General features: G+C 40.5%; 1 protein-coding gene across 6 annotated transcripts in view; it reads right to left on the reverse strand.

Moving 5' to 3' along the window:
• Positions 1-1,563: 1,563 nt before the first annotated feature.
• tbc1d1 (TBC1 (tre-2/USP6, BUB2, cdc16) domain family, member 1) overlaps positions 1,564-12,345 on the reverse strand; it is a 57,250-nt gene continuing 46,468 nt past the window's right edge. For 5 of the 6 annotated variants that reach the window (XM_015032374.1, XM_015032375.1, XM_015032376.1 and 2 more), the window contains 6 exons: positions 11,777-11,877; positions 11,504-11,647; positions 10,373-10,532; positions 8,276-8,445; positions 3,700-3,876; positions 1,564-3,007 (listed from right to left, as the gene is read on the reverse strand). In XM_015032374.1, coding sequence (XP_014887860.1) covers positions 2,816-3,007; positions 3,700-3,876; positions 8,276-8,445; positions 10,373-10,532; positions 11,504-11,647; positions 11,777-11,877 — 944 coding nt within the window. In that variant the 3' untranslated portion in view covers positions 1,564-2,815. Of the gene's footprint in view, positions 3,008-3,699; positions 3,877-5,856; positions 6,292-8,275; positions 8,446-10,372; positions 10,533-11,503; positions 11,648-11,776; positions 11,878-12,345 lie in introns of those variants that run through there. The other variant, XM_015032378.1, reaches the window with a different exon arrangement.

Here is a 12,345-nt window from a genome sequence, read left to right on the forward strand (position 1 = left end):
GCAAAGAAATGATTAAAGTTCAAAAATGTTATTTTCAAGAGACAAGAACAAAGTCACTTTTTAAATGTATCAACAAAATGTTTTGAGATTTTTTTGTTGCTATTTTTGGGGAGTGAAACAAATTCATTCACCGGCCTTTGTGTGGGCCATATTGCTTTTGCTCATTTGCTCCACTAGATACGTAATGTGTGTGTGTGTGTGTGAACGTGAGCGTACAATCAGCTTTTATAGCATTTTCACAGGCAGCAGCTGATTGTGATTAAAGAGCAGGACTCAGTTTTACAGCAGCGGGGCTATAAAACGATGGGTAAAGAGAGCTGAGCTTTTTCATTTACTCTTTCAGAATCAGAGATTTATAAGCACTGAATCATAATGACACCACTAATACAATTTATTTTTCTGGCAGTAGCCTAATGACACATTGAAAAAAAAAAAGTCAACCTCTACTTTGACTCAGTTTGGAAAAGAACAAAATCACTGATTGGTCTTTTTGTGCTCGTATTTCCAGAAAAGGATCTTTACCAAAGTCCGGGGTCTCTTGGCCTCAACCCACAGACTGTCTACAGAACTTCGGTTTGCAGACAGAGATGGACATGGAATAGGATTGTTTTGTTTTTGTTTGTCTGGTAAATCATTTCTGCGTTTGGCGTTTCTAACTGAAAGACCTGATGATGATCTTTTGTCAGTTTTCTGGCAGACTCAAACCTTAACTTACCATAAAACCGCGAGTTTTTTTTTTTTTTTTTTTTTTTAAAGAGGTCATAGAGTTCTACAGGTTCCCAGGAGCTGTGCAGGAGGAATGGCCCGGAGCCTCATAGATCCTCCACCAGTGGTCATGAGATACCCTCCACCTACACATCTGGTATTTCCCACTACAGACACCTGGAGTGTTTACTAGTTCAACCTCAATGGATCAAAACGCAGTGAACTTCCTTCACCATCAAGTGTGCAGGGCGGCAAGATGAACACGGGATAACAGGAAGTTGTCAATTCTTAAGCAAAAGTTTCTGAAAACCTAAAATGTTTTAGTTAGGCTTACTCTAAAGAGAAAGTGTGGAGCAGAACTGGATCACTGCTGATTCCATAAATATAAAAATCTGTTAATACGTGATCGTGTCCTACATAAAGTACTTGAAGCTCAGACTGTTCATCCTGACCAGACGCAAGATGTTGAAATGTACTTGCATCCAGAGAAAATATTTTGTTGGGAACATCTGAGTTGACTTTGAGGAGCCCTCATCCCACCCACAGACGCAGCGTTCCGGCTCACAGGAGAACAGATTCTCATACGACATGACAAACTCAGAGGCTTGTTTTAACTGATCCAAGGTTACGCAGATTAAATTTACAGCAGATGCACACTAACAAGAGAGCCAACTTGCCTGAGCATGCTCTCTGTAACGCCTCTGCAGGAGCTCCTGAACTCCAGCGATGTATAAGTGTGTGAGTGTGTGTGTGTGTGAGGCGTGTTTCCATATGCAAAAAGCTTCAATCAGAGCCACGGCACTGAGAGTGACTGACGTGTTTAGACAGGAGGCAATCTACGACAATTGACACGTTACATCTGATCCATGACTCTTTATTGTAAGCAGACAACCTCAGGCACGAAAAGAACACAGACTCCATGTGTGCTGAAATAATAATGAGTTGTATTTTAAAGTACAGACTGACAATAGATCAATAAAACAGGAAATATGTGCAAAAGAGTAAAAGCAAAAAAAAAAAAATATCTTCAAAGTGATAAACAGCTTTTCTTTTTGGATCAGTGAAGTGCACAAGAAACAGTAACATTCAGACGTTCACGTACAGACGCACCAAGCTGCAGCTTGGCTCCGAGGAGTTCAGTGTGTCGGGAAAATACAGTAAAACATTTACACCCTACAGATTGTCTCAGCGGCGCGGGCGTCACACCCAAGCGTCGTTTTGGAAATAACTTAGAGGAGCCTGTTAGGGCTTCCCCCGTCCTGGACGGGGAGTGCTACCGTTTCAAAACCCCCCCACCCCCACCCCCCACCACCCCGCCCTCCATCCTCGCACACGATTCGAAGTGTATTCAGAGGTGAAAAACAGGATGTGAAATGGACTGGATATATTGTATCACTCTTCCTGTGAGCTTCTGTCGCTAAATGAAGTTAAAATGCACGCGGTCAGGAAGCTAGGAACTACAAGCGCCGAGGAAGAATCAAAAATAGCTGAACCTAGCTCACCTCCCGACCTAAACATTTCAGCAGCACCCGGCGTCGTTTAGATAACGTCGCATTCAGCCTTTGTAATAGATAAACCGAAAACAGCGCTATAGGAGGCTAATCACGGCAGAACAAAGCAGCGCGCTTTGTTTGTTTCTTTGGGACCAACTTTGTGTAACAGCGATCATGTCTCAGAATACTGTGTAGTGGAGTCTTTGTTCTTCCAAATAAAGCATCAAGATGTTCTTTGGCCGGTTCAGCCTGGTCGGATCCAACACAGACAAATAAAGCTGTGTGTGAAACTTGCTCTTTGTGAACAAACAGACAGGTGAGAATCTATCTGATGGTTTTCTGTTTGAACAGCAGAGGCTCAGTGCTAACTGGGGGTTTGTTTACATCTTTAAGAGGAAAGGAAAGCCCTCTCATCCTGTGTCCTTTTCTCATTTACTGGAGATGTGAGAGACCAATTTAGGAGTCACTTCAACAAATTCTTCCTTTAGGGCTGTAACCCTCGCTCTTCCTGCATTCTGCCCGTGTTCACATGCAGCTATTAGCATTTAAACCAGACAGAGTCCACTGTGCTGCCGTTCGGCTGTGAAACTGTGGTCAAAGTCTCGTCTTTGGGGAGCTTAGGGGAGCGTCTGCCCGTCGAGGTCGGCGTTGATGCCCAGCTCGGTGAGGAGCTTGTGGAGGTGTGCGATGGTGCTGGCCAGCTGCTTCTTTTCCTCCTCGAGAGCAGAAACCTGCTCCTTCAGCTGTCCCTCCGACTGCGCCAGGGCCTCCACCCGACTCTCCAGGTTGCAGACTCGCGCGTGGGACACCTGCGTTAAAACGGCATCAGAGAACAGCAGCTTGAATGATCAGCGCGCAGGAGAACAAACTCTCTAGCAGAACCGCGCACGCCTCTTGGACATTTCACATTAGGTCATGTTACGAAGCCAAACTTCACGGTTTTGTTGGGATTTTATATGACAGATTAGCACAAAGTAGTGGACAGGTGAGGGGGGGAAGGATCGGCTCTCCTTACCCATCGTCATTTTAATGTATTGCAATTAACACACCTGACCAGCTTTGTGTCGACACAGACACATTTTCAACTTTACATGCAGAGTACAATTAGAGTGTAACAAATTCAATCTATAGAAAGAAAATCAGAGTATCATCTCTGGACACTAAATTAAACGAATCACTGACGGCACGTTGAAGAGTTATGAAGGATTTGAAAAGAGCACATTCCTCCTGCTGCTCCTCGTTCAGTTACTTATTATTTTGTTGAGACCGTCTCTCAAAATGAAGGACAACTAACTAAATCTAATGTGACCTCTGTCACTTCCTGACCTGTCAGCTAAGGTCAGGGGTCTGCAACCTGTGATTCTTACAAAACCAAATAATTAGGTGACTTTTGAAGTCAATTTACTCGCACTAGGTTTCACTTAGACATAACAGAGTGAAGAGGTTTGATTACACATAGCTTTCAGTCGTGGATCTTCACATGTTCTGTATGTCCGCATACCTGCAGCTCCTCCAACAGGTCCAGGTTCTGCTGCCGGAGGCTCTGATTGGTCCTCTCCAGCTGTGCAGCTCTTTGCTGCTGGTTGAGGGTTGGGGGCGTGTCCAGCAGCTCATCCTGCAGCACGTGGTACTCAACCTCATAGGCCTGCAGCTGCTTGGACACATCCATCTCACAAACCTGATAAAACGAAAACCATGACGTAAAAAAAATAAATAAATAAATAAAAAAAATACAGCTACAACAACAAAAACTATTTACCAAAGACTCAAACCTTCTAAAACATTAAAAGTTTTACTAATAGCAGGCAATCGAGTTTCTACTGAAATATATGGAATTACGAAAGATAGCTGACACAGGGTACATTTATTTACACAAACTGTGTATGATATGCTACACTGTGTGTTTCTTTTAGTCAATAACAGTAGAAATGGGTCAAATTGAAATATGGCATTGCTGCAGTGTTTTGGTGTTTTTGGACAGCAAACTCAAGGCGTCACACTGAAATTAGGCCAACACTTCTTTCTGAAGAGAAAAGCAAACTATGATTGAGAGAAAGCTTTCAGGAGGGAGGCAGCTGTCATCCCGTGTTGCTCACATATAATTAAAGGCTTTACTCTTCATTATCCTCAGGATTTAGGAGCTGTTTGGATTATTAAAGCTGAGACGTAGATGTATTCCCGCTCTGCTTTGCTTTGTTAATCAGTAGGGTTATGTAGAAGGCACAGTTTGAGTGAGAGGTGGGACACGAGCAGCTCTGGATAACGTCCCTCAGAATAACGCTAAACACTTTGGTACTTTAGCACCATTTATACAAAGTCCAGGTATTTTATTCAACATTTGAAAAATATATTTATTTTCTCTTTGTAAAATTTATGATCCAGGACTCTATACTAACTTTTTGCACTGGTGTGTCTAATTATTTTTCATAAGACTTTTTAAATCAGTGTCAAATGAAGGTAATATTCATCTGTAAATGACTAATAATCAAATGAAAATAGTTTCTTATTTGGAGAAGAATTACATCTCAAGATACATTAAATAAAAGAACATATTAAGAGATGCTCATTTCCTACCTGACTTGAATGAGTTTAAATCTAGATCTGACAGAAGTACAAATAATCCCAAGTGCAACTTTATTCAGATTTTACTTTATTGGATTTTGTGTTTAATATGATTAATTCATTTCGTCTATCTGGCTATGAAAATATTTGATAGGAGTAGTTGTTCTCAAATGAACTCAGGAACGTGTTTTTTGTTGTTGTTGTTTCCAGCAGATACATCTCGCATCACAAAACGAACACAACGCCGTTTATTTGTTATGTAAATATTTATAAACCGAGTTTACATTCACTATTTCAAGTCTCGTTTGTAGGAACTGAGACGCAAATGGACCCGCACTTCCTGACCAGTGCGCGCAGGAGAAACTAATAATTACTGTGGCACGACACTCTTTACAGTAAATGAAGTGCATTATATTTTTGGCTTTAGTGCATCTTGGCCAGCAAAACTGACGAAGCCGCTGGCTTTAAAACACTTCCCCCTTTTAATTTCAGTGGCTTTGGCTCGAAGTGGATCATTTGTGGCTCGTTATCTGAGACCGTTTCCGAACCACAACTTCACGTAACATAGGGGCGTTGGTAGCTCATAGAGTAATGGTAATGACTTTTCGGATGGTTCAGACCTTAACTTTTCTACATTTTCTTTCCTCAACCACATAAAATCCACTCTGACTTGGCTTTCGTAGCCTACTAGCCTAGCCTACTCACCGCTGACTGCGGGGTGCAGACGTAGTTACGTACGGTCTGATCCACGGCCAATCAGAGAGGAGTTCCCGCCTTTCACTATCTCTGATTGGTTTAGACATGGTCCCAAAGTGTGTCTGTTTTCAAAGCGGATATTTTATTACCAATCAGGTCTTTTATTACCCCCAAGGACTGGTAGCGCCATTGCGACATGAGATTTTTTTTTTCAGGTGCAACATTTAGAAATCTGATCTGATCTGATCAAATTGATCTCACTCTAAAGCCCTGTAGGATGATCTGTTTATTACAACAGATCTGGATCAATAAAATGTACCTCTAGTTTCACAGATCATCACAACTTTAACCAACCCCCCAAACTAAAAGTTGCATACATCATAGTTCTTGTAGCCGGGTGCTTTTTGTGCTGAAGTTGAAACTTGGTCACCTACAAACCTGGCTGCAATGTGAAATGGAGAACCAACTTTAGAGGGAAATGACCAGTGAGAAACCAGTTTGTTACATCATGCAAATTTCAAAGGTAACCCTGAAGCTAAGTTAAGTTTGTAATACCCAACAGCTTTAAATTAGCGCATCAACTCGGCTGCTTGACGGGTTGTAGGTTAACATTCTAAAATACAGAATGAGGGATGAAAGCAATTGGAAACATTCAGCTGGTTCACCTGATCTTATGTATTTTCTAAAAACGGTGGAATGACACCGACTTTAAATGACTTGACACACACCCAACAGCTGCACTGAGTGCTGCTGGAAAGGCAGGGCGTGCCTCACACCGAGGTGAGCCTCCGTCACTCAGAGCTGAGGTGGAACTGAGGCAAGTTTAAAAGGTTACCTGTATTAAATGACAAAAACAAACACAATAAAACGCTGCAGGAATTTTCACAGTGAAATTGACGTAAGCCAAGATCCATCTAATCCCTTCAAAAATGACGGAGGCAGCAATCAGGAGTGATTCAGAGTCAACACCAAAAGTCAGGTGATATTTACTGTCCTATTGTTCACAAATACTTGCTTTAAGACTTAAGCAAACTCCACAAAAAGTCTAAAACTGGCAACGTTTTTTTGCAAAGTCAAACAAATGGTGTCTCTAAATTTTTTAAAAAAGGTTGTAACTGTAAATCTGCTCTGATCTTAAATGTAAACAAATTTGTGGTGAAGGATAATTTTACAAACTCAACCAATTCTGGTTCTACATCCCACAAATGACTTTATTATGATGACTTTCAGCAGCAGCTCTTTAAAATCAATACGGGAGAGGTGAATATTGGCGGATTCTGAGCAATGTCAGGAGTCATCAAATTAAAACCTAAGAATAAATGCTTTTCATTGTGTGCTGCTTTAGTTTGTCATTTTCTAAATCACTCTTAAATCTTTACAAAGTTATATTTCTAACTTCTAAATGCTGTTTCTTCAAAAGTTATTTTTTTTTCATTAAATTTATATGCAATAATAAAAAAAGACAAACCTGAGCAGAAACCAGACAAATTATTAAACTTATAGATTTGGACAAACTGGTTGCCACCCCTATTAAAGTGGTGATTTAAAAAAAAAAAAAAAAACATTTTACACAGGATTCCCTAAATATTTTTTACGAAAGTTTTATGAGGTCCCTTTCAGCCACATTTTTGCATTTTAAGTACAAGACTTTACGATTAATTAATTGTTGAAACTGTTTGGCGATGGACGGATGTTGAAGGCAAATATTTATGTGTCCAACCCATCTTTTTCAATATCGACATCTCTAGACCATGTGGAGCCCCGTTTACTGCAGTTTTGTAATTTTACACTGAAAACTACAAAACCTAAACTTTGCTTAAAGTTAATTTACTCAGAGGAGAAAATAAAATTAAGAATAATTGTTTTAAACAAACACCAGTGTCATGTTTACTGTTCTTGAGCTCCTGCTGTGAATACAGGAACGTATTTAGTCTCATCCTATAAAATTTCACAACATTGGAGCGAACAGAGAAAGGAATCCTTCCTCTAGGAATACTCTCTTTAGATCATCTTTCTAGAGTCGCAAAATCTCTCTCTTCTCCCCTTTCTTCACTGTATCAGTAGGATCTAGGTCTGGGGACGGTGATGGCCACTGAGGGCTGATTGTGTCTGGTGAAATATTTGTGTTTATTTGACTTTATGTTGTTGTTTTTTTCTGACTGTACTGACCAATATTTCAGTGTAAAGCCCAGATTTTGTATAAAATGTCTAATGGTTGTTTCATGGAGGACTTGGTGACCCCGTGTCTGTGTTTTGCCTCCATTAACATGTTATTCACTGTGTCGTAGAAAGATACAAATGGGTCTTTATTTAATGTAAAAGCTAAAAGAAATGAGGATCGCTTTAAATCACTTGGTCCAACTGTGGTCGTTTCATACAGGCTCTGTAAAAACATCTGAACTTGACAATCTGTTGCATTCTCATCCCAATCTAACTCAACCGTGATTGTATCCAGTCACAGCAAACATTCAACATTTGTCCGCTGCAATTTTATGTTGCTGAGGTGTGATGAGTGGCTGCATTTCTGCAGGACTGTGTGGGCTACAACCTGCAAACATGGACTTGAACATGCAGACATTAACCTGCCCCGACTTGTTGCTTGTTTGATCTTTCCATGGGAGCTGTTGAAATTACTAAAGTAAAATGCTGTATTCTTCCGGACTAGTCTAGGCTACTAAGGTGTGTCCGTATCAGTTATTACGGGAAGAATGAAAACAATATGAAGTGAAAATGTAAACTTTTAAAGTTGAATGTAATTCAAGGATGAATGAGATGCAGTTGTGTTTTAAACTGAGCCAGGTTAGTGTCTTTATTCCCACCTGGTTGATGGTTTTCTCCATCTGCACCAGGCCGAGGTTGGGCAGTGTGGTCTTTATGAAGTCCACTATGGACTCCAGGCTGTCGTGCTGCAGGATCAGAGGCTTGTGGCTGCCCAGAAGGCTCAAGGCTACTTTGAAGATAACCTCTGAACCCTGGAGGAACAACATATCTAGTAAAGAGAGAAGTAAAAAAAAAAAAAAGCTGGTCAAATGTTGCTAAGTAAGAGAGGAAAAGAAAGACGTACAGCACAAAAGAGATGGGGGGAAAAGCCAAAGCTCTGACGTGAAAACTTTTTAGGATGCATTTGAATAAATACAAATCATGACAGGTGGTGACAGTGAAGCTTACCGTATTTATGCGTGACTTAAAGGCTTGTTTTTAAAAACAGAATAATGATCTGACGTCAATAGAATAAATGCAAAAGCAAACATAAATATATGTTAGAGTGAATCTGCAGAGCTAAGCGAGGGTGTGCTTTTGTTTTTTTTTTGTCTTTCTTTGAATACATCAGGGTGTGGTTTTGGGTTAGGCAGGAGTGCATGAGATCATAGATGAGAATAAGGAATGGGAGCAGAGGTGTGGAGCCCAACATGCGATATCCAACACGTGATGCCCTCATTCACAAACGCGCACGAACACACACTGATCGTTCTGCTCAGATGAGCTCAAGGAGACAGCAAGTCTGGTTCAGTCGCAGAGCCCAATATAAGAAATTAGGCATGACAACAATACTAAGGATGGAATGAAGGAGAGAAAAGATAAGGCTTGAAAAAGAGATAGAAACTAAGTGGGTGTTAAAATATTGAAAGACAAAAAGACACAGAGGAACAAAAATCAAAAAGTGACGCTGAAAATCATCGCTCTGTCACCTCTGCGACTCACTCTGAGGCTAAAATCTAAAGAGAGTCGATTCTTAAAGAGACAACTGCTGAAAATATACTCTAACACTTTGGAGTATTAATTCATCAAGCATTCTTAATATTCTACACCCATTTTCTGGGGGTGTAACAAGAGTCGTGCGTTGAGGTGACTCCTACTATCTGGGATGGACTTTGAGTAGAGCAGCTGCTCCTCCACGTCGAGAGGAGTCAGGTTAGGATGCCTGCTGGACGCAGGTGAGGCGTTCTGGACATTTCCCACCAGGAAGAGACCCAGAGGAAGACCCAGGACACGCTGGAGGGACTGTGATCTCGGAACGCCTTGGGATTCCTCCAGAGCAGCTGACCCAAGTGGCTGGGCGCAGGAAGTCTGGGCCTCTCTGCTTAGGCTGCTGTGACCCGACCCGACCTCGGATACGTGGATTGAAAAGGATGGACGGATCCAACAAGATCTTCTTGCAGTATTAATCCCATAAATTAACTGTCAATGTAACATCAGTGTGGAAAAGAATTATCAAGTTCTTGTTAGGATGACACCATGTCTGATGATGTAAGTTTAACTAAAAAAGCGACTGTCCGAGAGGCGGGTAGAATCTGTTACCATCACAGAGGAACACAGAGAGACGGGACAAACAACCACCCTGCTAGGTCAGACATCGCATGTTGGGCTCCGTGCCTCTGCTCTCATCCCATTCATTCCACCTCTACATATTTATCATGATAAAAACTTATTTATTGTTATTGCATTTTCACAAATTCCCCAAAACTGCTCATTTTAATATTTTCCCCATTGTTGGATCAATGAGAGCATCAATAAATATGAATACATTTGAAAGTATGATTAAATGAGCTGGTCACACCTGGAATAAATATAATCTTTTCTGTTATCTGTAGATAATCAAACAACAACAACAACAACAAAAAAAAGCTGATGGCTACTTTTCCCAAAACTAAAATCACTTCTTTTTATGAACCCAATGTGATCTGGATCTATCATTACATCTCTATTATTTACGCATTAGGCTCATCTCTGCCATCACAAACTCTTATCCTGACAGGTAACAGAAGAGAGAAGTTAAACCTACAAGTTCTCTGTTCCCTGACATGGTTTCTACTCTTCAGTAAATGTGGTTATCTTAGTCACAGCAAGAGGATTACAAGCAGTTACAGTGCGGGCCGAATCTCTAAGTGCATAAGCATGAAGGTCTCAGATCTTACCGAAGACACGGGCCACAAAGCCGAGCGGGAAGTGTGACGCGAACAGCGTGAGGAACCAGGGGGTGGCGTATAGGCTGGGGCCGATCTCCTGCTGCTCCAGGTGGCCGTGCAGATCCCTGTGGTAGTCATGAAGCAGCCGAGACAGCTGGTACATCTGAATCTGATGGAGGAAAACCGACAGGCCCACAACACGTTATACTATTACCTTGCATTTAATTAAAAGTGAATCCATTACGAGCCAAACATTGAGTTTTTAAACCTTCATCTAGCTCTAATGTTTAATATAAATTGCAGGAAGAAAACAGTTTGAGAAAAAAAAAAAATACTGTCTGGAATTTGTTTAATGAAATTACTGCACATCAAATCTTTCCACAGGTGTTTTGTTGTCTTATAATGCTGGTAGTTTTGTAGATTCTTACTTGACTGTGAGTAATCAAACTATTATTAGTTAATAAATACATACAACAGATGCTGTCACATCTTCACCGGGGGAGGCAACACTGTAAGTACTGAGAAACCAACTTTATTAATAGATCTGGTGCTTTAATACAGGGAGGTTAATGAAGGTGCTTTTTCAGTGCTGCAGATGTCTTTGGAGACGTTACTTCACAAAAACAACATCTTACAACACATATTTTATTAATATATGTGTGCAACTTGCCACCAGGGTGCAGTTAGTTTTCAGGTTTTGTGTCTAAAACTCTGAGCTGCATCAGTTTAATGTTCATCCTTCCTGGTTAACCTCATTCTTACGCCACTTTTATTCAAACTGTTTTGATTCCAACAAAATAGGAGCAAGTTAATGCAATAAAATCAGGTGATATCTGCATTTAGCTTTGTCCAAGTGAAAGATCAAATCAAATGCTAATCTAACCATCTTGCCAGTGCAGTCAGAGCATCCTTAGACGCTCGAGGCCAAGAAAAACCCAGCACACCAACAGCGTACTTAAAAGCTTAGCTCTGGCCTTCACAGATGAGGAAATTCAAGTGTCAAAGAATCAATCCTAATAAATTTCTACCCAAGCCAGCCATCATAAATCATAGCGATGATTTTTACTACGTTAAAGAAGAAAAAACAAACAAAGAGGAATGCACAAACCGACTTTAGAAAGGGAATAATCTGCATCTTACCTGCAGGATAATCATATCAGGCCTGTACTGCTTACGAAGCCCGACATCAAACATCAGAAATTTGAGCATGTTGAATGCGTCCTCCTCCCCCATGTGCAAAAGCAGAACTCCAGCAATGAAGGACAGGCCCTGACAGTAGCCCACCTACAGCAACAAGATAAATGGTAAGTAAGAGTTTTTATGCCTCTAAGAAAAATGAAACCTGACATTCACTTTTATTCCACCGAGGAATATGAAAAAAAAAAAAGAAAAAAAAAAAAAAGAAAAACTTACCTCGGGGTCAAGCAGTGAGTAAGCTTTCAGTATGTTGAACAGCGAGAGCTGCCCTGCTCCCAGCTGTGCTTGGAAGTATGGGTGGGTGGGAAAAGTACGACCTGGAGGAGAATAAAACATTACCATCTTATTTATCCATTAAGAACCATTAAGAGCGCCCTATGTAGAGCTAAAATTAATCCCAAAATATTAATAACAGTGGATGGCTTACAAAGGTTTTAAAAAACTACCACTTTGAAACCACCAACCTTTTCTTTCAAATCGTTATTAAAAAAAGACTCCAAAGAAAGTTCTGGAGAGACCAGAACTGTTTCCTGCTGTATTGACTACAGAGCAGTGCAGAGCGATTACTCTGCCTGTCGCTGAGCACTGAAGGCCAGCAGACTGAAATGATTAATCCGATTATTTGTAAAGAACTGATTATTGAAATAATCAACAAATTTAATAATCGATGAATCATTAACTAAATTATACAGACTCAAACAAAGGCCCCTTGTTGAAAAAACCCCGAACATATTCAGAAAAGTAATCAAACCAAAACTGTAAAAAAATAAATAAATATATATATA

Source organism: Poecilia latipinna, unplaced genomic scaffold (assembly GCF_001443285.1).
Source record: "Poecilia latipinna isolate Pla-1442-1.1 unplaced genomic scaffold, P_latipinna-1.0 Scaffold237, whole genome shotgun sequence".
In the NCBI taxonomy this organism is placed as follows: Eukaryota; Metazoa; Chordata; class Actinopteri; order Cyprinodontiformes; family Poeciliidae; genus Poecilia; species Poecilia latipinna.